At 39.5% G+C, this 26480-nt stretch overlaps 4 protein-coding genes across 8 annotated transcripts in view; 2 read left to right on the top strand and 2 right to left on the bottom strand.

Annotated features, from left to right (window-relative positions):
• Positions 1–14677, bottom strand: part of atp8b3 (ATPase phospholipid transporting 8B3) — a 50744-nt gene extending 36067 nt beyond the window's left edge. For 4 of the 5 annotated variants that reach the window (XM_088077859.1, XM_088077861.1, XM_088077862.1 and 1 more), the window contains exons 1-3: positions 14539–14677; positions 10625–10743; positions 3748–3836 (exon numbers count right to left, since the gene is read on the bottom strand). The gene's annotated coding sequence lies outside the window, so the exon portion shown is untranslated. The remainder of the gene's footprint in view (positions 1–3747; positions 3837–10624; positions 10744–14538) is intronic. The other variant, XM_088077860.1, reaches the window with a different exon arrangement.
• Positions 384–4463, top strand: LOC121941305 (uncharacterized). Its single transcript, XM_042484071.2, has 3 exons — positions 384–459; positions 563–633; positions 1404–4463. Exon 3 carries the CDS (start codon positions 1408–1410, stop codon positions 2476–2478), a length of 1071 nt encoding a protein of 356 aa, XP_042340005.2. The 5' UTR covers positions 384–459; positions 563–633; positions 1404–1407; the 3' UTR covers positions 2479–4463.
• On the top strand, positions 5401–16398 carry nfil3-4 (nuclear factor, interleukin 3 regulated, member 4). Its single transcript, XM_042483952.2, has 2 exons — positions 5401–5627; positions 10485–16398. Exon 2 carries the CDS (start codon positions 10519–10521, stop codon positions 11266–11268), a length of 750 nt encoding a protein of 249 aa, XP_042339886.1. The 5' UTR covers positions 5401–5627; positions 10485–10518; the 3' UTR covers positions 11269–16398.
• Positions 16399–19162: 2764 nt separating this feature from the next.
• Positions 19163–26480, bottom strand: part of lingo3a (leucine rich repeat and Ig domain containing 3a) — a 51615-nt gene continuing 44297 nt past the window's right edge. Inside the window, exon 2 of the mRNA XM_042483815.2 lies at positions 19163–25849. Coding sequence (XP_042339749.2) covers positions 23966–25798 — 1833 coding nt within the window. The 5' untranslated portion in view covers positions 25799–25849 and the 3' untranslated portion in view covers positions 19163–23965. The remainder of the gene's footprint in view (positions 25850–26480) is intronic.

The raw sequence follows: 26480 nt of genomic DNA, 5'->3' as shown, positions 1-26480 counted from the left end.
AATTAAATTCAGCTTTTATTTTTAAATTCAGTTTGAAAATGCACAATTTCTTATCTTTTTTAAGCTATTAAGTTTACTGTTTTAATCACACACCAAAAATTGTATATGTCACATTTTAATGCAACCCCCCTGTAATGTCTGCAAACGGTGTAAAATAAAGCTCAGCGGATAAGGCTGCAGTGCGCTGTTCTGCAGTCAATAGATGTGCAGTTTAGTTTACCAAGAACACAAAGTAGGGCGGTTGATCCAAAATGACTCATTTTAGTAACACCTGATGGTCTAATCGTGGCCAACATTGTTGTCTAGGGCTTCCGCTCTCCAAAGTGAAGCTGCTCATCAGTTTCCACTGTGTTAAACAAACAGCACGAGGACACAACGCGATTGGCTGCATGCGCTCAGTATATACGCGCGCCGCCCCGCAGCTCCGCTCTCTTCAGCACCGCTGATTGTGATTGACAGGTAAGCGCAGCCTCTGGGCAAACACAAAACACACACTTGTTGATATAATCAAGCATTTTATATGACTGCTGCCTCAAACTCTGTGAATTACTGTGTGTTTCAGAATTACAGGAAGCTCTCTCAAAGTTGATCCTGACTTCCAAATCATCCCACAGGTGTCATCTCATCTTTCAGGTCAGTGCCCGAGTTTAACACCGTAACCGTCAGCTCTGACTTGGTTTAAAGAGTAAAAATCTATGCTACTGATAAATCTACCCACTTACTTAATTAAGGTTATGTAAGGTTGATTGTAATAATGTCTTAAAATAAATCTTACGACACTTGATCGTCGTCTTCTCTGTTACCCGAAATAAATACTTTAAAGTGGTGAAAGAAGTTATTCAGATCCTTTGAGTACCCAATCGCAATGCAAAATACTCCACTACATGTTGAAATTCTGCGGTCAACAATTTACTCAAGTAAGATGCACTTAAACATGCTTCTTTTGTTTGTTTTAAGAGTGTATGCAGACTAGTTTCTTTCATGTGCATATAGTCAGCTGTATTAGTACATTATTAATACTAATGTGCATATGCATGATTTAATGTGTAGCAGCTAATTTTACCTACTTTGGGGAGTATAATCTTTCAGCGATCATTACAAGTGCTATATTTGTATGTGTATGGGCTAAAATCTGAATATGTAACGGAGTAACCTAGAAGGACAAACATTTCCACAAAGTGCATCAATATTAGCCTTCAGTAAACAATTTAATTAGTTTGCATCAGCAACTGTAAATATTATAGTCTAATTCAAGGACACGATTAGGCTATTTAAGCATAATCAGCATGTTGGTTAACAGTCATAAGGGGAGCAGTATAGGTTCAAACACCTCCTAATAGATGGAGAGAGGGTCTTTTTTCTGCAAAAAGCAGTTGGACTGAAACTTTGTATTGTCTCTATAGTGCCATGTCCACCTCAAGGAAACCTGACGGTCCCGGGGCAGCTGCTCCGTGCCAGCCCTCCTCCTCATTCGAGAGCAGCAGCTCAAAGGACCCTGATACAGACCCTGGAGGGCTCCTCTTCCCGGTGACCCGGTCCTCCCTGCTGGCTCGCCGTCTCCTGCGTCTCCGGGCCAACAGCAGACACTCAGGCCCCCTTACACGCCGCAAGAGGGAGATGATCTCCGACGACCAGAAAGATGCCACTTACTGGGACAAGCGACAGAAGAACAACCAGGCGGCCAAGCGATCCAGAGAGAAAAGGAGGCTGAACGACCTGATGCTGGAGGGTCAGCTGCTGGCTCTGAGTGATGAGAACGCACAGCTGCGGGCCCAGTTGCTCAGCCTGCAGTACCACCGCAACATGGGTGCAGAAAAGAGCAGAGATACCTGTGCAAAGTGCACTGCATCGGTCTCTTTGTCTACATCACCCGGATCGGCCTTCTTACAGCCAGGACTCTGGGGTAACGGCAACCAAGCCTCTGTCCTGAGGCAACACGTAGCAGCCACAAACCCATTTGGGGCCAAGATTCCTTATTTTGGCTCATCTAGAGGTGTGTTTAATCCACAGAGCTCTCACAAATGTGGTGCACAGCAGGGCTACGCCCACTCCGGGCAAAGCATTCTCTCTCCCCGAGTAGTTGTAGAGGGCGGCAGGTCAGCGGAGGCAGAGCTGGATACTCAGCTACAAGTCTCCTCCAGCGATGACATCCACAACTCCACCGATGCGTCTTCCATCAATGCATTTTTGCCCACACCTGACAAGCGCCATCATGCCTCCATCCTGTCATATCCCCCTGGAAATTGGCTGGTGCCCCATCTGAATCACTCGGCAGTGTGCAATAACTTCCTGCTGCCTTGGAGGTCTTCCTACCTGACCCCACCGGCCGTCTACCCCGGTCTGCCTCTCTACAGACCGGAGAGACAAGGCCAGGGTGTCGGTGTGGAGACGGACATTCAGGGGACGTTCAAAAGCAGGTTAAGCAGCGCACCGGCGGTGCTGACTCAGGGGCTGCACCTCAGTCCTGATGGCCGCTAACAGGACAGTTTGTCACTGCGTTTATTGCTAAACGAAACTTACTTTCCCCTTTTTCAATTTTTTTTAAAATCATGTTTTGTAAAAATGCAAGTATTGATTTTAAATTGCCAATGTTCACAAAATATAATTAAGCAGCATATTAACAAGACATGCCTTTTAATCTGTGGTTTGGTCGTAATGAAAACTGCGGATATGTGTGGGCTATATTTACAGAAATATAGACTGCACATTGAATATTAATGCAGCTTATACACTGTGGATATAATGTATACAGACTTCCTGTGGTTTCAGATGTGTTTCTATTTTCTCAATAAGCGGTTACATTGCACGGCACGCATAGACCATTGCTGTCAGAAACTCTCGAAAACTCAACATCAGCAATATTAATGCGGCCCATTTCAAATCTGTCATCAATAATACGTTCATTATATAAAAGTATAAATGGAAGACATAAAAGTCATATCAGGCTTTTTGATTTGGTATATTACATACATTGAATTACTGAGTTCATGTCAGTGTGTCGTGGGGTTAATATTTATTGTTTGGGATTTTTTTTAACCGTTTATCTGCGGTGAAAAACATCAGAGAGCGAGCCAGTGAAACTGGGTGCTTGGTATTTCCCTGCGTGATTTCCCAGCAGATGGAAAACCTAACGTTGAACCGCTGATTTGTAGGCCTATAGCTCTGCAGGAGACACTATCCTCCATTGCATTTGGCTATTTTTTAAGCTTATTTCTTGTTAAAGTCAGGGTATCAATACAATTGATAAATACTTGCAACCAGTTGGTTCCTTAAGCTGCATGCATTATAAAAATAAATAAACAATAAACAACCTGTTTTTTAAACCATTAATGAAAATCTCAATATCTGATATCACAGCTCTTTGCAAAATAGTTATGATGGTGGTGGTGGTGGTTGGTAGGGTTGGGGGAGGTGGAGGGGCACAAGGGACAAATGGTCCTCAACATGTGCATGTGTCAATAAACACATTAAAGTAGCAGATAACTTTTATTTTGATGACTCTAAAGACATTTCCACATTAAATTGATGAAGAAAAAGCACAAATTTGAAAACACTGAACATTGAAACAAAATCTATGTGCTTAATGTCAATTCAAACCTATATTCATATAGGAGTCTGCATACAGCAACACTGGTGCCAGTGGTCAAACCATCTAAAAAGCTTTAGTTTTAAATGTAATGTTTATTCCTGTTTTTACAAAATCATTGTTCAGAATTATTCATTTCTCCTGGTTATCATGTCACTCACCTCTGACCATACTCTGAAGCAGCTTACCAACAGGTGGTCCCCCTTCTTGCACTGTTAAGACAAGTTCCCAAAACCACCAGCAGAGCGCGCTGCAACACAATTTTGATGGAGAGTGGTAAATGCACAACTCAGACCAGTGAGTTATAGTTTCCTAAAAATAAAGATTTAAAATGTATTTCTGCCTCTCCAATGTTTTTGTTTGTTTGTTTTTTTTGCAGGGTAAGCTAGGCAAACAATAACAGTAAATTCAGTTACATTTGTAGCAGTTAATATCAAAATGTCAAACAACTAAATCGTCATCTAGTTTGCAAATGTTTTCTACATTGTTTAATGTCAAATGATATTCAATTTAAATAACTATGCAATACACTTTCTGGTTTTGACAAGAGGAATTTGAGCTGCAATGACTAGTCCATTAATCAATAAGTCACTCAAAAGAATATTGATGGCCAACTATTTCGATAATGAAGTGAGTGTTTCAGTCATTTTCAAGCAAAAATGTAATATTCGCTGGTTACAGCTTCTGCTGTTTTTGAAGAAACATGGGGTTTTGGACTGTTGGTTGGACAAAGGAAGCAATTTGAAGACATCACTTTGGACTCTGAGAAATTATGATGATCATTTTTTCACATTTTCTTGACATTTCATTGCCTAAATGATTAATCGAGTAATCATAAAAATGATTGTCAGATTCACCAATAAAGAAAATAATTATAGTTGCAGACCTTGACTTTGTCACAGGTTCATCCATGCCACAACTGACATTTAGACTGAAAAGAGATCCAAGCTTACACAGATGTCTAGTCCAAATAATAGAGCCTGATGTTAGGAACGAGTCTTATGGCAGCAAAATAGAATTTCACATGGACCTCTGGTACATAATTCATAACATTAAGGTCTTAGTGCATCACAACAGGAAGCAAAAATCATATTTAAATATGACAGTGTCTATACATAGAAATGGGTGTTCGGTCAGTTATGACAAAAGCATATGTGATATTTCCGAAGCTTATTTGTCTTCCTATAATGTACAACATTGGGGTTCTGAAGTGTATTGCAAACAGCAGATCAGTGAGGATAGTAAAATGTGCAGACTAGTAGTCGCCACTTCAACATCTGATAAGTGACAAACACTTCTTTTTTTTTTCTGAGAATCTGAGGTGCCAAAGATTTATTTAACACTCACAAAGAAAAATATCAGTCACTTCACTTTACTCATCTCAGTAATTACTGAAAATATCTGAGAGACAAACTCTGGTGACATCTATTTCCTGATCTCTTGTACTTCTACTACTTCTGCTTGAACTATTACTACTGCGACATTTAAGTTTTTCTGGATAAAAATCAGTTAAGTAACTCAACATAAAATATAAATGTTGGTGTGGTTGAATTGTATAATCATATAACACATATAATGAAACACACGGCAAAAATAAAACAAATGGCATGAATTTAGAAAAAGAAATAGCGGTATATTACAATACTCTGGGGGGTTAAATACATATCCCTCTGCAGTTATAGCATCCCTTACAAACTCTGTCTGTTTAAAACCAACACCAATGCATAGGTAAGACCCCTGTGTGGGCAAACCGCCAACACCACAACACTATCAAGATCCAGAGGGCTAGTCAGACACTTTTCATGAGACAACGGAGGTGTACGGTCACAGTTCAAGACAGGAAAACAGCACAAAGAGTAAGAGAACCAAAGAAGGAGACAGGGTGAAGACATTATGAGCCCCCCTCTGCTTAGATGTGCATTAATCTTATGACACAGCTTCAAAAAAGTGCTCTAAGTTGTGTATATTGAGAGTGAGGTAACTCTGAATTACGTGGTTGATACTTCTGCAACAGTGAAATTTCTGCACACATCAGTTGAAGGTAAGGCTGCAAGCTATTTTTCACATCTGAATTGGTTTGGACCATGCATGTAAACTGCTGATGGATTTAGGGGAGAAAATGGTGGTCAACGGTGTAAACATTTGGACACAAACATTTCTCATTTTGCCAAAATACACACTTTTCACCTGTTTTTTTTAAAAAAAAGTTTTTACATATATTACCAAAACAAAATAATTTCATTCAAAATATTAACAAAACATGTCGCTCGATTATCTATCAAGAATTGTTTGAGGAAGAGAAAGTGTTTGTATCTTTTAATATCAAGATAATTTACAGTAGAAGGAAAGCTGTGCACATGGTGTGTTTCTGCATAAATCCTTTAAATGGTGATGATAATTTTTAAAAATTGGCCAAAACTGGGATTAGGTATGTGAACTTTTCAAAGATATATGTAATACAAATAATATAATGGTTATTCCCGATACAGACGCTTGAAATGTTATTTTGTCATCTGGTAAACGGAGAGAAATATTTTGCTAAAATTGTAAAAATATATGAAATCAATTCGGATAACAGTGTGACTCTAGAGGTCCTTAACTTGTAACTATTTTAATTATACCTGAAAGATGATCTAAATTCAATGGAAATCATTGAATGTCGATGATTCTAGATGAAGCTCTGAGCACAAAAGTCTTTATGTAAAATGTATTATTAATCCAAATCTGTCATTTCAACACAGGGTTTAAAAAAGTAGAGCAACTCTATGTTATCATGTTATATTCAAACAATACTGCAATAAATCCCTCAGACAGCTGATAATGTTCAGATTTTTTCAGACAAATGTTGTTGTAAACATGCAGTTCTTTTTTGACTATCCTGTAGGTAAGGGGCGAGAAATATTAAAAATACCTTTTAATATATAACAATATCCAACACAAAACCATAGAGTTGAGTCAACATACTAATAGCTAAAACCTGAACAAAAACATTTCCATTTTTTATTTATTTATTTTTTTAAAGGTGACACGTTAAGTACGGTGGTATTAATTGCCGTGCTTTCACAGCATCACACTGGTGGTTCTACTTTGTCTACTCAGTTATGAATTATGAGAGAGGAACATTTTTGCAGTATATTTCTGGCCCTGGTTGCACAACGCACATATACCAGGCCCGAGATTGTGATGGGCTGCTAACACCACATGAGAAGCTTTGTTTTCTATTTATGATCGTGCAGGCTGCAGCGGCCATATTCAAACTGAGAAACATACACTCTCGCTCTATTCTTCGTGAAAGCCATTAAAGTTTTTTTTACCATGTCAAGTTGTTTGGCCTACTTGAAATTCTACAACTCTTCTCAAACAAAAAACAATACAAGTGTGTCCAAAAAAAGTATAAACAATCCTACAACTAGATAATTGGAATGATGAGGAATCTTGAACTTGCCTTTACTATAAAGCACCATATATATCTTATGATGGTAAAATGAGGATTTTAGAAAACTTAAATGATACTGTCCAACATTTCCCATGTTTTTGTGTCCAAGTGACTAATGGAGATGCAGCGTCAAATTATGACCACTAAAAAAGCTTGTTTTTACCACTGACAGACTCATATTATTATCATGTCTGACAACATTATTGGAAGTATCACTACAGTGATAGACATTTTTTACAAGAGTATGATCATTTTTGTTTAACCCGACAAACGTAAAATCACAATCCCCAAACCCACCAGACTCCATATAAAAAAAACAGAAATTTTATCATTGTAAAATCAGTCAAAGTTGACAAAATAAAACTCAAAAAACAGTCTTAGTTTGTCTTTCCACTGTTTTAGCAATCGCCAACTCTGGTTTGGTTGAATAAAACCCTTAATTCTTCCTGTTAGATGTGAAAAAATGCTGGCTCTACGCACACAAAAATTACTGTTTACTTAAATGGAGTCTGGTAGGACTGACAAAAGTGATTTTAGAGGAGTTTCTGGTAAAACAAAAATAATCTTAGTATTTAACACAAAGCTCTATCTGTGTAGACCCTTAGAATAATAGTCCGAGCCTGTCAGAAACAAGCACTTTTGGTGGACATAAAGTGCTGGTGCATAAATGCCCTGATAAGTTGCTCTGCAGCCCGTTTTGCTGTTCAATACTGAGCCGAATTAAAAAATTGTTTTCTCCATTCGTCACTTAGACACAAAAACATGGGGACATAGTGTCTCGCTCTAAACATACTACAGTTCCCTTTCAAGAGATAACACTGGTGTCTTCCTCTCTCTATAGGTGGTGAGAATATTTCAGATATTTGTTTCCTCTTTTTATGATGCTGTAAATACTTTGATTACAGATTAACTTCCATATACAAGCATGAGTTTAAAAAGGTGATGTGATGCTTTTATGGTGTTATTAATTTATACTATAAACAAAGTATACAGGAATAAGATGGTGCCAAGCAGTATTAGCACTGCCCTTCAAGGAATTTATGCGTTAACAGAAAGTCCAGCCAAGGACTGCGGCTGGATTCTTTTATTCCCCCAGGAGAGCATTCATTCACTCTCATTTCCACAATGGCAGTTTGAGAAAGACTTGAACATGGTACATTTAGGTAGAAAACCACAAAACACTGAACAACAAATTTCTCTTCCTATGGGTATTTTTTCAACAATAGCTGCCAGGGTGCTTAACAACACAACAGCAGATGGTAAAGTATAAGAAAACGGATAGAGACAAAAAGAAGAAGTTTGAGAGTTCCTTACTAAAAAGCAGGCCGGCTATAATTAGTCAATAAGAAACAGGTGCACATGTGCAGCAGAGTCGTGAGCAGGCTCTGCCTCAAGAGAGATTTCACTCAGGAACCCTCTCTTTTTTTTCATTTTCTCTCTCTGTATCTCCCTGTATGATTATTATTTTCTCTCTTCCTGCTGTTGCTTTTTTGGGGTCTGCTAGCACAGAGTATACAATGCTTAGTTGTTTGTGTCACACACAAGTATGCAGGTGTACGTTTTTTCAACCAGACAAACAAACACAAAGAGGTTTTGGGCGTACGTTCTTGCTGGGCACAGGCTTGAATATTTTTAACCTGATGTACGCGCTCTCACCACCACAGTCAGGGTGCTTGGCCTCTTTGAAACTTTTGTTATGATGTTTCTGTCTCAGCCTGACTGGCACGTCAACAAATGACTACATGGTCAGTGAATATGCTGAGAAGTTGCTCTAAGTGTGAATGCTAGAAATAAAAATGAGAAGTTACAACTGAACATCACACTGCATGATCATTTTTGAGGCAATAGACTGTGAAGTTATGGTTTGAGCTTATAGGTCTCATGTGTGAAATCCTGATTGACAGTTTATTTCGCGGCTCATTTATGAGGTGTCACATGTAGCTGCCAACATAAAGTACCCCGCAATTTGAAATTTATCAGCTATATAGTGTTGTTTGTGAGGGTGTGAAAAAAACATCAATGAGTTAAAAGGCATGTGTGTAAGCGTATGCGTTTCTGCATGTGATTGCACGCACGGAGGGGGCTGACTGTGGTTTCAACACAATGCTCATCCTTTTTGCACAGCTTCCCATGAAACCACCTACAAACCAGTGCAAAGAAAGGGGCTATATTAAAAGCTGCCATTATTCCTCTCAGACTGATCAATCAGTTCCTGTTTGATTTTACCGTCTGCCTGGTGCAACAAAATGGACAAACCTTTAGTGACTGCATTTTCTTTCCAATAATGTAGATTGAAGTTTCAGGGTGAAGCGTGGCAAGTAGATAAAAGAGACGGAGAAGAGGGGAAGTGGTGACTAGGTGGACAAGTCCATCAAAGAGGAATATGGGGGAGATAGAGTGAGAAACACAAAGCCTTGTTTAACTCAGCTAACAAATGAACTTAATGGTGAAAAGCTGCAGTATATAATTTCTATATGACAAGCTCAATGAATCACATTTTCACTGCCAAATCCCAGTGGTGGAATGTAACTAAGGACATTTACTCAAATACTGTGCTTAAGTATGAATTTGAGATACTTTTTGACAGGAAAGGAAAATTAATGCTACTTTTACTTTTGCTTTCATATTTTAAGTACATTTTCACGAGTACCCTTAGTTAAGTACCATTTTCAAAGCAGGACTTTTACTTGTAACAGAGTATTTTCAGAAGGTGCTATTTATTACTACTCTTACTTAACGGATCTAAATGCTAAATGCTAAATCTAAATTCTGAGTACAACAGCAAGACTGGATGAAAAAAGGTATGATTGTTGCAGCATGGAGTATATTACATTGTTGTAAACAATTGCATGTACCAGCGTATCAATTATTAAACACATTCTTTTTTGTTTGCTTGTTTCCCCTCACACATTTTCTCATGTGGTCTAGACAGGTAGGACGTGTGATGAGGTCAGAAGGGGGATTTGGTGTGCTGTAGGCACAAGACAGAGTTAGTTGTGCTGTTGTACCCATGCAGCTTTTGGGAGAGAAAAAACACGTGTGCAGCATTGTGTACCCATTTATGGTTTTGTGCTTGAAGGGCAGGAGAGTGCTTAGATTTCCATAATCTAAGACTCTCTACAGTATTAATCATCTCATAACAATCCAATTTCATATTTTACAATGACATTTAACAATAACTCAGTTGCAGACAGTCATCATGTTGCAGTTTTGTTAAAGGAATAAACTTAGACATGATTTATTGTTGACTTTTCATTAGTTTTTATCGTAGCCAACAGCTGTGGGTATCGTGTAGAAGGTTCACTGCATTCAGAAATAGTATGGTGCTTTCAAAGACAAACCAAGATAAGACAAGGTAAAACACGAATCAGATGAGGTTACCATTATACAACAAGGAAGTACCTGTATTACTCAACCTCCCACACAGATGTAAAAACTATGCTGTATTTCTCTTGATTTCAGGTCTTGGTTTGTTCTTTGTCATTGTTCATCTACAATGGAGTCCCTGTCATCACCTTTTCAAGGACGCCAAAATGGCCATATTCTACAAGTGGAGGATGAGGTGGCACGTAAAGGACCCCGTCGCAAAAGGGAGTTCATACCTGAGGAGAAGAAGGACGCCCTCTACTGGGAGAAACGTCGCAAGAACAACGAGGCAGCCAAACGGTCCCGGGAGAAGAGAAGGCTGAATGACTACGTGCTGGAGAATCATCTCATGGCCCTGAAAGAAGAAAACACCAGGCTCAGTGCTGAATTGATGGCCATCAAGCTGCGCTTTGGCCTGATCCACCCTGCAGCCTACACTGTTCACCAGAGTAACCAACTGCAACACCACATCCACAGCAGCACCCAACCTGCCACTGCTACCAGTACACAACACCAGTCTCTGCAGAGGGAGTACTGGGGTGGCAGAGACTCGTCTGTTATGCCAAGACACCATCCACCCCAGCCTGTCTTCATCCCTGCTTATGCCCTCCATACAATGAGGGGCTATTCATATTTAAGCACGTCCAGTAGCACCAGCCCTGGCCTCCTCACTCCTCTTGCCCTCCCTCAAAATCTCCTGCCTACCAATTCATCCCGTTTTAGAGCTCCACTACTGAAGCCCATTTCTACAAGAGCTGCCTCAGATGGGGAGGAGGAGCAGCAGGTCCCAGGGGTGCTATTCAGCCCTGCTGCACCTCGCAAAGTCAACGCCAGAGAGGACAGGAACTACTCACCACTGAGACAATACATGTCCAACTGACTGTCCAATAAAGAGGGTATATCTGCTGTACAGACTGATTGACTGAGAGACAAATTATTAATTTCCCTTTACTGTCAAATATTCCAGCTGACACCGAATTTAAAAAGGGACTGTTCTAATAAAAAATATGCTGTTTTTTTTCTCTTACTTGCAGTGCTCTTTATAAATCGGGATTGTTTTGGTATGAGTTGCTGAGTGCTGGAGATACTGGCCGCAGAGATGTCGGCTTCTCTCAAATATAACAATACTACTGTAGATGGCACCCTGCTTCTGGTGCTCAACAAACGTAATGTCAGAAATCATGACCTGGTTACGCAAGATAATCCACAAACCTTATAGACAGTTACATGCAGGAATTTGTATTCTGAGCTACATCCACCAAACATATTAACACACAGAAGTTCAGAAGTTAGCGTGCATCTACTCATGGACGAGAGGCTCTTGCTTGTGACACTGCAAGGTGTAAACATTAACCCTTTGAAACATGAGCAAATAGTCTTAATTCTCTCAAATGGGAAGAAGGGAATGTGAACTAAACTCAGCAATAGAGAAGATTACCTAAAAATTAACAAGAAGTTAGCAAAAAGGAAGATAAAATCAATCGGAAAAACAAACAAGAAAATGAACAGAGTAAGCTAAATAATAATAACATTTAAATATATATAATTATTATCATTATAAATATAGTTTTCTATACATTTTACTCTAGCTTTTTAAAAACAATTTTCCCAATCTACCAATTTTGTGAACTTTGTGGGACATCTCTTTTGAGTCAAATTGAGCATTTTCCCACTTTTTAAAGAAAGAAATCAAACCAATACACTCAGAGTTTAAAAGTTTAAACACTTGCGAAAGGCATCTGAATGCAGCAAAAGAAAATTTATGCTGATCCAGATTTCAAAGGGTTAATGGCGTCTTCCTTGGCTGAGCTGTTAAGCTAGCTCTGGTGTGCTTGGTGAGCTAACTGATGCATGCTTCCTTCTGTACACTCATACATTTGTCAAGTATAGTTTGGACAGAAAAAAAGTTCTTATCTGCTCACAACAAAGTCTGTGGATGTATTTTTTTGGTGTTTTGAGCACCACAAGCCAAGTGCCATCTAGTTCCATTATATAGGAGAGAAGGCAGACATCTCTATGGTCATTATCTCTAACACTCAGTACTCAGTACTCACACCAAAACAATCTAGATAGATATAAGTACAGGTAAGAGGAAAAGAATTATACATTTTTCGGTTGAACAGTTACAGAGCTCTATTTTTGTGAATTAATGGTGCATATTGCGTTCAAGAAGCACTGTTAAGAAGCACACAAGGCGAGCAAAGCACCACACTTTTTTTGTCGTCACAAGACACACTGGTTTTATGTTGGATGATGATCATTCGCACTACAGCCACATGAAGAACATTAGCCGGCGGTTGAATATATTCCATTTATGTACTGGTTGACAGCACGCCCGTCTGTATCACAAAAATAGAGCTTGTCACATGCTTTCGTGTTCAATCATGGGTTATGAATATGATAACGGCAGTCACTGATCTAAGCTTACCACTCTCACTTTAAAGGACTAATAACTATGTAACCACTCAGGTGAACCACTGCGAGCAACAAAAACATGAGTTTTCTTTTTTTACATACATGAATGTTTACCGCAGCTGTGACAGAACTAGATGTGTGTCCTTGGGCCTTTGTAATGTACATCTGTTAACCAACTATAATCTTAATTAGAATTAATGTAGAATCCTCCTTTTCATACAGTGAAATGCAGTTTAAAACAGGTGTTAATGCAGATCAAAACACTTAGTACGATGAATATGTGTGGACATTTGAAAAGACAACACAGGACTTTACCCAAGACTGATACTACTTTGCCTTAACAAACTGCCGGCTACAACCTCCTTCAAAATGGAAACAGTGAAGTATGACAATGTATTTTCCCGTGTGGGCAGAGGTAGTCACTTTCCTCCATACTGTGGTCAAAATGTGTTAGAAACTTTTAATACTCCAATTAAGTTGTTTTGAATACAGCCTATATCACTTTTTTTTTTTTTTTATAAATCTTCAATTCTTTACAGACCTGACACCCTGCATGGCTCATAAAGGTCAAAAAGCCCTCCTGTCTTCCTCCATAACCCAGAAACTAATGCTTCAATCACCATGTTGCTTACTTTTCCAACAGAGGAGAGGAGAAAAGCAGTGTCTCACTACAGAGGCCAACTCCTACACTGCTGTAGCCCTGGGCAGACTGCAGGCTTGTGGGCTACAGTATTCCAAAAAATAGCAGTCCCTTTGTCCAAAGACTAAAAGTAAAACTATTGCATTAGGTTACAGAGACAGTACCTTACTGCGCTCTTCTTCAAGTTGGCATCTGTTGTTTCTTTCAGTGTATTTGTGAGTCATCAACACTCCAGGCTGCAGCAGGTTGCTGGCTGTTTGCCTGGCAGCATTGATGGCAACATTGCTGCTGGCCAGGCAGGCAGCCAGTCCTGCTGGCTCGAAGACAAACTCAAAGAAACAGTCGGTGCCAGTACAAAAACAAGACAGCAGCTGAGCACTGAGTAAATGTTTTTACAATATAACGTCTGCGTTTATGGCCAGGAATGCAATAACTTATTAGCCGATGTGCTTATCAAACATGGCTATTAAACATGCCCTTAAGCAAATCCATGACACACTGGAGACAGAGCTAACTTGAAAAACGAGTTTGCGTGTTTGAGTCATATTTGTTCCCATGTATACATTAACTTTTTGTTTATATAATCCAAATCCATTGACTTTGACCAGTATCAAAAACATATGACTGCTACCATTGGGAATACACAGAGCCTTGTAGATAATTTCAAATAAACTGTACAACACAATTTTTTATTTAGCTCCTAACAAATACTTTATTGTGTCCTTAAATTATCTGATTCACCTTTCTCAGGTAAACTGTAGGTGGTGTTGGTGCCAGGGCACGATGGCAAAGCTACCGTAGAAACGAGTGTTTACAGCTAACGTTAGCTAGCAGTTACTATTTTACTGTAGAATACGACTGCCCTCAAAATACTTATTTCTCTCCCTTAAATTATTTATATTACGCCATCGCATTCATAATGGCTGTCCTTTCCCTCTTAACCCTCTTCAGTTTATACAGTTTTCAGCGAGTTAATTCGTTTTGTAGTTAGCGTTAACTACGTGCTAACAGCTAGCTAACACGGAAGCAGTACAAACGTCTTACTTTCTTTAGACAAACCGTTGTTTCAGTTATGTCGGAGTGAAATATACTTACAGGTGCGAAGGAGGCCAAGCTGGTCGTGGTGGTTTGTTGCCGAGAGCGTTTGAGGAGAAAAGTATTCAACATTTCAAGTATTTTCCTCCTGATTTGGAGCCGGTGAACTGCGGTACAGTGGGACGGCCTGCTGATGCATTCACGGGTGTGTGGTGGCCATCTTTAATCATATCACCTGGTGTCAGTCAGCAGGAGGTCGCTTTCATTTCCGCTGTGACCCTGGCAACCCTTTTTTTTTTTTTTTTAAATTAAATTGCATTTGAACATTAAATTGCATTGGAACATTATAAGCCAGAAACATATATATTTCTGGCGTTTTGATACATTTGGTGCTTCTGTTCGATCCCCCATAAATAGGCACTGTCTTAGTGATTTAGGTACCTTCGTACCCAAACACTTCCTTATGTGATCCACAACTTTTTTCCCCAAATCAGTTAACAACTTAACATGCCCAGATTGCATGCAGAAATATTCCTGTTGAATTATTAGCCAAGCGACCCATCCTGTGTTTGACGTTTTCATAAGATTTCCTTTGGCTGTGATGTTGTTTTGTTTGTATCATTGTATGTGATTTCTTTTATAAACAAAGACTTGATTTATAAAATTTCAAAAAAAAAAATCTTGTCAGTCTAAGAGATGTGTTTTTCTATGCAATGTATAGGCTTATTCTGCTGAATGTGTAGGGTACTGGCATTGATAGGGAGGTTAAATAAGAATTTCTATGTCCATGTTGGTTCAGCTGCTTGTGTTTCAAACCTGATTTTTGTTGTGGTCACCTGATTCTATAAGCCAGATGTTCGCAATTTTATTTCAGCCAAGAACCCCTTACAAGATGAAGAACATACTGAGGATTTATGCCTCAGTTGTCTAATTTATGTGGATGTGCAACACAAGAGCAAGTTATAAGAATAACACATATATATAACGCATATTATAAGAACAATGCAACTGACATCAATTCATTTAGTAGCAGTGTGTAGTGGATGGTATATGCAGGTTTACGGGATATATACCCCTTTTCTGGCCATTGGCAGTATACCCACCCATCAGCCAAAAAGCCATTGAAAAATATAGAAGAGTAGTTTATACCCCTACATCCTCGTAAACCTACCCATCCACCCAGTAATACACCTACTTCAACACTGAGAGGTTCCAGTATTGCACTCTTCATTTGCATGGCAGACCCCTGACAGAGTGCCAGAGACCCCTGGGATGAAATCACGAAGCCACATTATAATAAATACAATATGTAACTGTAAAATAACATGCCATTTCCATGTCCCTCTGCAGACATGTTTAAATGTTATCCTGCTGTACAGGAAGACTAAATACAGGTCAACATATGTGATTTTGATCCCACTTTGTCTTAATTTGATTTCTTAATATAGAATTACCAGAGTGGTAGAATAGCATTAACTCAAAGTTGATTTAAACACAGTTGAAATCCCTCTTGGCACCTCACTTCACACAGACTCCCTCGGGGCTGCACTGCCCAGAGCAATGAGCTCTTAGCATTATGTTCCTTATTAAACAGAATTATAATGAGAAGCCGTGGCAGTGATCCAGTGTTGTTCTTGTTAAAGGTTCTTATATCCGCTGACATACATGAATATTATATATAGTATGATTTTTTTATAATATTATGAGTGTTTAATCTGCACTTGGCTGATCTTTGGTGCCAAGTCATGTCACTGTCAATAGGCTGCTACAGATTTTCACCAATTTTTAAACAAAACTGCAGAGGTCTTTGTGTCTTAAAACATGTCAGGTGGAGAGTTATAAAATATTTTATAATTAAAAAGCGATTGATTCCTGCATTTTGTGTCTTTAAAGCATGAAATAAATCCAGTGTTAATGGTACATTGTCATTTGTCCTCTATGTCCAAACATCCAAACATGGAAATAACAACACCTTTGCTTGTTTACGTTTTGTTCACGTCTGTCACTCCTTCGCAGCAAGTCATCACTGAACCATCTGGGTTGAAGCTAATGACTCACAAAGTTCAGAAAAGAAAAATCAACTTTCCAAATTCAAGAGATGAACTACATGACATTCAACTCACCAAGGTGATCCTGGCACACCTAAGTCATCATGAGAATGGGGTAAACCTGGGGCTCTAAACATCATCAGGTTTCATATGGGAGTTTAAATGAATTATCAGAAAGTATAATCAAAAGAAGAACATTAAAAAGCAAAACAAAAACAGCCTTTAAATGATGATGATGAGATTCAAATGATGTTCGCAGCTTCTCTGTAAGCAGGCCAAGTCCTGATAAAAAGACATGCACACTCTCTTTGCAGGTGAATTTTTTGTTCAGCAACTGCTAACCACTACAATCCTATTTAGATCACCTCGTTTTAACACCATGGCAACACAAAATGTGTGATAACTACACACACAGACACTGGGTTACATCATTTCAATCACCTATCATGTTCCCATCATATAGCTGGAAATAGCTTTAGTGAAACAGAAGTCGAGCGTCTCTGTGTTAGAGTACATCATTTCCTCTCTTAACCAAATGAAAGAGATGCTCGAGGGGGAGGCTTTCAGAGCTCTGTGCACTTTACTGCTGCTGTCTACTCCAAGTAAATGAAATAAGTTATTACATGGATAAAAAGCAGGGCAACAGAGCCCATCTGAGCGCTTGATGTTGTAATTTCGGCCTGATGTTGGTGTTTCAGTGCCTGGCTGGTGACGCATCTCTCTGCAGCTCATCTGAAATGTTGGTAAAACATGTTAATTCTTTTTCTGAGATCATCACCTCCTCTGCAGAGACAGCCGCAGTGAAAGGGGGCGGGGGTTTCACTTACTTTGAAGAAACTGAAAAACGAAATCACTCAGTGTGATTTGAATACGATGATTTTATATATTATAAATATATAACTATATTTATTTATATATTTTTTAGAATTTTGTTAAATGTCTAGTTTAGACGGTGTCACTCTCAACAAGGAGGTGGCATTTAGGAGGAGCTGCAATGTAATACACATTTCCACACAATACAGTATAATACAAGAGAGTGGCCATAATCTTTTGTCAGCGAATGGTTCCCTGCAGGTGTGCTGCCGATACATTTAAGACACTAAAATCCTATCATGACAGGTTTAAAAATCCAGAGCAGGCACATTTGATTTGCATCACAAGAAGGTAAAAATTTACGTGGCTGGTAACAAAGTCAAACACACATTGGAGTAATGAGCAGGTGCAAAAAGCATGCTGGTCTACAGAGGTGCGGAACAGAAGTGATATGATGAGTCATTCAGTGGTTGTAGGTGGGTGCAAGGGTGACGAACACCAAGAGAGCAGCTCAGGCGTGAATGCTTGACCCCCGCAGTGAGGGGGTCAGAGGTGCATTTTCCCGGCATGGAATGAATCCACTTTTCTCCTGAAAGACAAGGGGTCACTGCAAATCAATAGGAAGTTACTCTAAATTATCACTTTAATACTTTGGCAAAACATTTCTGAGATGTCTGCTGCAGGATGGAAACCACAGCATGATCTGTTGCTAAATGAGCAATAATGATGTAGAATGATGCGTGATGCATGAATCATATGCTGTGGCCTTCACAGTGACTAAGTGAAACCTCACCAGAGATTTTGGATAGACATATTAGGCAACATTTGTTGTCAGGTTTTTTTTTTCCAGTCATCTTTGTCAGAAAGAAAACAAATGTAAAAAAAAAAAAAAATTCCTTTAGTCATATTTCAATTGAAAGGTTCAGTGTGCAGGTTACCTAAAAATAAAATAAAATAAAAAAATAAAAACCTCTTAAACAATTGACACTGAAGGAATTCTAACCAGGAGAAACTTAAGCAGGTTGCAATTTGCAATCCTCACCAATAGATGCCACTTACAACTGCATATGTTGCATATTATAGCACAATTTTCTTTTCATAATAGTTGTGATACATCAGCATGGACACTAAAGGTTGAACATCCAGGCAAAGTAACACTAAGCAAAACTTATTTTTGAGTAGAGGTGGTCTTTAAAGGTTATAAATTTGGAAATAATTCAGAAACATTTAACGACACTGAACATCTTGCTGTTGCGCTCTACTTGCTCCCTAAAGTATTCCAGAAGTACTGGTTTTTATTTTGGCTTTCACCTTGCCTGTAAGCAGTCAGAGTAGTACACTATAAATTCACTTCACCCACTGAAAGACTCTGGAGATCTGTTCATTGAAAAAAAAAAGAAAGAAGTTGCACAGATTGCAGTAAAGTCAGTCATTACAGCTAAATGAGTCAACAGTCAGGTATTAATGCAAAGCAGTTTTTATCCGCTGGCAAAATTTTCTTTATTTTTGTATTTTGTGTTTTGATGAATGCATAGAAAATGATAATGCTCCCCATACATATATATATGCAGTACCTTGATATATTGTGAATTGTGACAGTATATCTTAATGTAAAGTGCGGATGGGACATCCATCCATATGATTAAACTGATTTTTAAAAATGTAAATATGACAAACCCCTGAAAAAAAGGATCAAAATAAAATTTGCAACACAAAATTTCACAGTGACGGGGTCACAGGTGTTCTGTAGACTCTCAATCAACTTCTCAGACTGCCAACATAATGAAAACTGCTATAAAAAATGGGACAGGGCAAAGACATAATCGCAGCGGATACCATAGCATGCTTTATAAACAGTGTGCTTCATTTTTTATAAAACAATACAATACAAAACAGTCTAGCACAATTTCCAGACACAATGGTTTCCATATTTACAGGATGAATTCAGCAAAGGACAATGAAAAATTATCATCAGCTGTTTACAGAAACTAACTGATTTACAGTTCATTATTGATAGTTTTATAATATGAGTTTAATTCGTAACATGTTTTGTGCAGCGTATATGAGGATGAACACAAACACTAAATGAAGTAATACTGGACTACCTTTTAACCTGCAGAAGAAACAAGGGGTTTGTTGTGTGAATAAAGTTCAATTAGAGTCATTTAAGTAAAAAAAAAAAACATTTCTACCTCCAGCACAACTGGATCAGGATCATATTCCATCATGTTCAGAGCTGGCCTGGAGGAAAAGGAATAAATTGCTTAATATAAAGTCTAAAGGTTTGGGAGGTCAAATCATATTGAACCTAAGGAGTGAAGGATTCAGTACCATCTCTAGCCAACAGGTAGCAGCAGAGTAACACAGTTAGAGCTGCAGTAAAGTGGTAGAGTGGCACTTCCCAAGTCTTAACCCACAGTTCAGAAGATAAACCTTGAGGTTAGAATAATATCAGCAGTGCACCCTTTTTTCATTCTCTCCAAATTTTCTGAAGTTATGAAGGAAACTGAATTTAATGCCTCCAGTTTGTTTTTTAAATCAAAACTACCACAGATTGCTTTGCAAAGCCCAACACTGACATTTTTTGCATTAACAGTAAATGCATTGGCTACTTTTGTGACAAAATATTCAAAATGGAAGTATTTGAATGCCATCATGTATAATAATAACTGCATAAATGTATGACTCCCATTGTCATGGTTTAGGTACTTTCAAAGTCCTTCACTGTCTGCATGCAGAAGTGAGGAGGCTCCAGGGTGTTTGAGGGTTAAGATACTACAAGATCAAGACCCTTTAAATGCTCCAGTGTTAGACACAGCTGTGTGATGTGAGTTACACTTTATTAGGGGGAATCATTGTTCTGTTTCTTTAATTTTTTGGTGTGTCTTTGTCTATGCTCGTGCTGTATCAAGAGCTTCTTGGATCTGATTCATGTTGAGTTTATTTATTATTCATTAAAATGCATACTGTTTAAGAGTAAGTTTTTACTAAATCCATTGTTGTTAAAGTTACAATCTAAAAGATCTGGGGTTTTTTTTCGCTTTGGCAGCACCTGTGGCAATAAGAGGTAATTCCAGTGTGTTTGTTGGCAGACTTTAGATTTGAAACTGGGCTGGTGAATTTATTTATATCAGCTCGCTTTATGAGCACTGCAGCTGGCAGGATGAAAGCGTTACCACGGCCTGAATGGTATGTGTGTGTGTATGTATGTTTCTGTGTGAGTGACAGCGGATTAATGGCATCGCTTGGGATTTTTCCTGGGAATGTCGCCATAGACACTCAGTTTGTAAAAACAGTGTAAACCTTTTATAGCAATAACGTCTGTCAAACGGATCACTATAAGCTGATGATTGTTATAACCAGATTTTTTTTTCACTTTATCTCTCCTGTAGACTACCTAAATGACATTTATATTTTTTTTTTCCATGAATTTTCTTTTTCTTTTTGTGCTGCTTTCAGATACCTTTCACAAAAATTGAAATCTTTGAACCCTGAGCAAATTGGTGCGATTTCTTGAAAAACATTGGAAAAAGGCCACAAGCAATTTGGCAATAAACATTTCACAAATTGCAAGAAGTAGATTTAGAAAATTATTTTTAAAAAAGCTATGTGAAAATGTCTGGGGGAAAAAAAGCTATGAAAAAACGCAAATTATTATTAAGGATGTTAAAAAACTATGTGACATTTTTAAAGCATTTTTTCCAAGTCATTTCCTTGTTGTTGTTTTGTTGTTTGTTTCATTTTTTTAAAAAAGTTTTTAAATTAAATTCATTTCTTCTCATTTTTTCTTCCTTGTTTATTGTCTTCCTCTCATTGGTTTTTTTTTAAAAGAAATCAAGTCAATTTGCTCAGGTTTCCAAGAGTAATAAAACTGACAGCTATCCGACTAATATTAATCAATTTGACAAGGGCGGCATCAACCACAGACATTTTTCCTGCATGCATTCTTTTTCTATCTCCATTTCAGTGATGAGTGTTTCTTGTTTGACTTCACAAAGTCACACGAGGTACACCAAGTTTTGCTGCTGCATCTCGTTGGTTTGTTTTGGCAGTGTGTCACAAGCTTGAAGGAGAAAAAAATCTTTCCTTTTCCCGTAATGATGTCAGTGTGCACACTGCATCAGCCTCAGGCTGCCAGCTAGAAGCAGACAGGCTCAAGTGTTGTCATTTATAAAAAGACCAAAAATGAACACTTTAAGCGGACTACTTGATTTCTGTAATCAAATTATTTGAACAGCATTTGTATCGGAATGATTCTGTCTCAAACTTTTTGATCCATATAAACTGCTGATCACTATTAGCCATGATCACTATGCTGAAAATGTAAGGGCTTTCATCAGTGGGCCATAAGCTGAATAACTACTGTGTGACCTCACTCAGCGACCTAACAGACATCTAATTAAATGCAAATCTTTGAGATTGCTTTAAGAAATCAAAAACATTCAGTTACATTCTATGTAGTATAAACTGTATCCTTCAATATATGTATTGCAATCACCTTCATAGCCACTTATACTTTTACAACTTTTACAAAAAGCTCTGCAGCTATCCTTGGAGGCATACACAGTTACATGTTAGCATCCAGCCCCTTGTATTATTGCGGCAACATCTTTCAACTCTTTTTCCTCTCTGGATCAGTTTCATTATGACCTTTTTTTACAAGTGTCTTCATCACCTTTGTATTTCTCCCTTCGTGTCTCAAATACATCGAGGTCCTGAGGAGAACCCACTTAACTTCCTCCCCCTGCTGCTCAGCCAAGCTTGCCCACCGTCATGAACGTACAGCCAGAAATAGTCAAGTGAACTGAAACCTGATGTAAAACGCCCCTCAGGATTTGTAGCGTGAGCTCGGGGATCTGATGACATGATAAGGTCAGACTGGATTTGAAAAAGACACTTGAACAGTAGTATTACAGTAGAACAGAAAAGTCGGATTGATCACTCAACGGTACTATAAACAACCACGAGAATTCCAATGTCAATGATATACAAAATATATATAATACATCGTATACAGTATAATATCCTACCTATACAGTGCGATCAACTTTGGGATGAATAAACCCCAACAAATGCTAAATTTACAAATGATACACATTATTCAAAGTAAGAAGCCAACTCTGTACATTCCTTCATCATTTACACAAAGTTATTTTCAGATCAAGAGGGTAAAAGTCGTTTATAGTGCTTACTGAATAAACGATGGAAAACCTAACTAGCAGGTGTGCATCTGCATGTACTGATTTGTCACCACATGAATGTGCATTGGGTCCTTTAATTGTAACTTAAAGGAATACTTCATCCCCAAATGACCATTTGCATATTACCTTGCTGAACACAGGAATTGTTGGTGTACCACTGTTTTGACTGGCAGTTTGTTTGTGTTATAGTGTGACATTAGGGAATCCAAACTCACACTTTAAAAACGCCACAGACACACAATAACATGAACAAACTAACTGATTGAGGCAGTGGTTGACCAGCAGCTCCCATGTTCAGTGAGGTAAAATTACTTTTTGCCACTGAAGTCTGGGTTTGAGGAGAGCTTCACTTTCTGGTCAGCTCCCCGTCAGAAAGGTCTGTTTGGGCAGAACTGAGCATACGTCTGGATAAATTAAACTTATACAGCACAAGTCGTGTGAAAGTTTTTAAACTGACGTTTTGGTATAGTTTTGCTGTTTTTCAAGGGCGAACCCCTATGACTTCAAGTCATCAAGATTTTCTCAGTTTTCTTCAGCATGGAGGAACGCAAGAAAAATGATTATTTTTTTCAATGAATTCAATGTAACACTTGGTGAGTAATTGATACATAAATATTCATTTGTGGGGTGAAGTATTCCTCTAACCTGTAGAGTCCTGTTTTTTTTTTTTTAAAACAGCTTTGACCAACTTTAAGTGGTTTCCAATGAGAAGCAGCTTCTCTTTACCACATTACATGGTGCTTTACGGTCAAATTGGCAGTGTTGCAGAGTCTCTTAGTGTCTAATGTATTCTGTACAAACCCACCATCAGCAAAAAAAAAGCAGAGCCTCTATATTTCTGTCAGAATAGTGCTCTGAAGTCCTGACTGTAAATATGTCTAAATATGCAGTATATAGCTGGAACTATTCAAATACGTATTGGCAAGTCCTTGGCATTCATTGAGCACCACCCTGTTGTAATGTATTCACGTTTGGGGATAGAGAGCTTCGATCACCTCAGATGGAGCAGAGAGGCGACATCCTTTAAAGATGAAGAGGATGGAGTTCCTTGTACGAAAGGAGGACGGAGTTGGCAAGAGTTTTGTCGAGGTTAAAGACTGGTGGGACTGAGTGCTTTTGTAGCTTGGTCTTTTAACAGTCTATTCAAGATTCGGAGACATCTTTATACCTTTTCAATCCCGGTTTCCTCAGCACAATAATGTGAAAACACACTCAACACTGTGATAGAAATGTATCAAATCCATGCAGATATCCTTTTTTTCCTCATATATACAGTTTCATTAACAAAACTTGTCTCAATAAAATGTCCTATAAATAACTATATTTAATGTTTCGCGAGCACAAAGCTTCAGTGTCGCGTCCCCTTAGCTTGAGACTGCTTGTAAACAGTATCAGGAGAAGAATGATTGAAACAGATCCGAATAATCAAATCATTTTCATGTTGAACTTGCGTGCCCCACCCTGTCCTCCACTTGCAGCGGGTCCGTCCACCTTTCTGAAAGAATACTCCACTGAGAAATTGTTCTTGTGCTGCCCTCTCCCTCGACTCCACACAAACAGCAGAATGAAACAGAAGAGAACTACCCCCAGGAACATGATACAGCCCATAGCTGTGGATATGAGGATGGTCTTGAGGTCCAGAGTAAACTTCAAGAAGACTCTGGTGTCATTCAGATTCGTGTCATTAAGGTCCCCAGCATAGTATGTGCGGTTGGCCATAAGGGCTGCATCAAGTGGCAACCCGCTGACTGTAAGTGTGGCAAAATAGGTGTCATTTCCACCCGCATTGCTGGCTATGCAGATGTAGGTTCCACTGTCTGTCACCTGGGCGTACCGAATTTCTAACGTGCCTTCTGGTAACACAGTTAGGCGGCCGCTGCTCTTTGTAGTGATGCGGCGGCGCTGAGGAGAGATCCAGAATATCACCGGTGTCGGCTCGCCTTCTGCTCTGCAAATAAATGACACAACCTGCCCCTCGCGGGCGGATACCTGCTGCAGTTTCCTGTTGCGGATTTTGGGCTTCTGGCAGGTAAAGTGATCAAAGAGAGCCGAGTCTGAGAAAGCGTTGAGGGCCCGTCCCTGCACCTCCACTGGCGTCATGCACACTGGGGAGGCGCTGTCAAAATTGAGGGTCTTCCTCCGCTGAAGGATCCACAGCAGGCGGCAGTCGCAGGCCAGAGGGTTCCCGTCCAAACGCAGCGTCTCCAGAGTGTTGACAGACTGAAAGGCTCCCTCTTCCAGAGACACCAGGCCGTTAGTGGAGAGGTTAAGGAGGCGGATTTGCCGTAGACCGCCCAGCGCATATGGCTGCACTACCACTAGATTAGTGTTGACCAGATGCAGCTCCTTCAGCCTGACCAGGTCCCGCAGCGCCCAGGACTCCAGCACAGAGATCGGATTGTAGGAGAGGTTGAGGCTGGTGAGGTGAGCCAGACTGCGGAGGGCTGAGGTGGGCACAGAGGTGATGTTAGTGTGAGTAATCGACAGCCAAGATAGGTTAAGGCCCTGCAGGCTGTGAGGGGAAATGTGCTCCAAGAAGGGCCAGTGATCGATCTCGAGGCCCCTCAGATTCCCCAACTTTCGGAAATTCTGGTCCTCTAAAGTAGAGATACTGAGGTAGCGGAGCCGCAGAGTCACCAGGTTGTGCAGGTAAGACAAAGACTGGCTGGACACAGACGTCAGGTTGCACCTCTCGATAGTCAGCTCCCTCAGCCCCACCAGACCCAGAAAGGCCTTGTTGGAAATATAAACTAAATCATTGTCTCCAACTTCCAGGTTTTTCAGACTTTTCAAATCTTGGAAGGTATAGTCCAAAAGAATTACAATCTTATTCCCACTGAGGTCCAAAGAAGTTAGGTTGGACAGATGTGAGAAAGCTCCCATTGGGACCAGTTTCAACTGGTTACCCCTCAGTGACAGCAACTGCAGGTTCTGGAGACTAGAAAAGGCATTCGGTTCCAGGACGCTGATCATGTTCTCACTCAGGTCCAGCTTCTCAAGACGTGTATATGGAAGCATGTCACCCTGCTCTACCCAGCGGAGCTTATTCCCACTCAGGTCCAGGATCTTGGTGTCGAGTGGGATGCCGTCTGGGAGCGCGGACAGGCGTTTACCATAACAAGACACAGTTTTGTGTTTTGCAATGCACTCACAACGCTGGGGACACCCTTGACCCTGGGTGGGCGACACTATGATCATCAGTAGCAAGAACAAGAAAGGCAAGAGCCAGCCTTCATCCTGGCCCAGGCTCACCCCCATGGCCCTGCTTTCCACAGCGTCCTCCTGCTCCTGAATCACTGGGCCAGACACCTGAGGAAAGAGAAAGAATGGGAAAAAGAGGAAAAGGGGGGAGCAGATGGGAGGTCAGAAAGGATGAAAGGGAGGGAGAGACAAAGAGACAGACAGTGAGACAAATTAATTAAACTCAATTCCCCTTCTACAGCAGCTATCAAACACTCTAAATGAGTGGAATTACTATTATAAACTCTAATTGACCCAGCGCAGCAGTGAAATTAAAGCTTGAGCTCCAAGATAATCCTCAAAGGACTGAATCTGTATCTAGTTGAAACAGTTTGATTTCCAATGGGCGACTGTGCCTTGAACGCAGTCAGGTTTCAAAATCATATGCCACTACACACACACACACACACACACACAAAATGTCCCCTAAAAACTATGAGTCAATTTTACATCTGATGGTTGTTTTGCTCTGCAGTTATTTCATGCATTGTAAATGAAAACAGGGAAATGGGAAAATTGAAAATCTATTGTATTCACAAGTCCTCATGTGAGACATCTTAAAATGCATGAAAAAGGCAAACAATTGCAGCCTCTCAAAAGCCGTTAATAGCACTGAAAATGCACCCAAATGGTCCATTTACACAGAATATTAACAAATAAACTCCACCTGCGTGCAAACAGGCTGAATAAAATACAAAAA

This window comes from Plectropomus leopardus, chromosome 5, assembly GCF_026936395.1.
Source record: "Plectropomus leopardus strain MGB_pleo_1.0 chromosome 5, ASM2693639v1, whole genome shotgun sequence".
NCBI lineage: Eukaryota > Metazoa > Chordata > Actinopteri > Perciformes > Serranidae > Plectropomus > Plectropomus leopardus.
The sequence above is the reverse complement of the archived record's forward strand: the minus strand, read 5'-3'. Positions and strand labels throughout refer to the sequence as shown.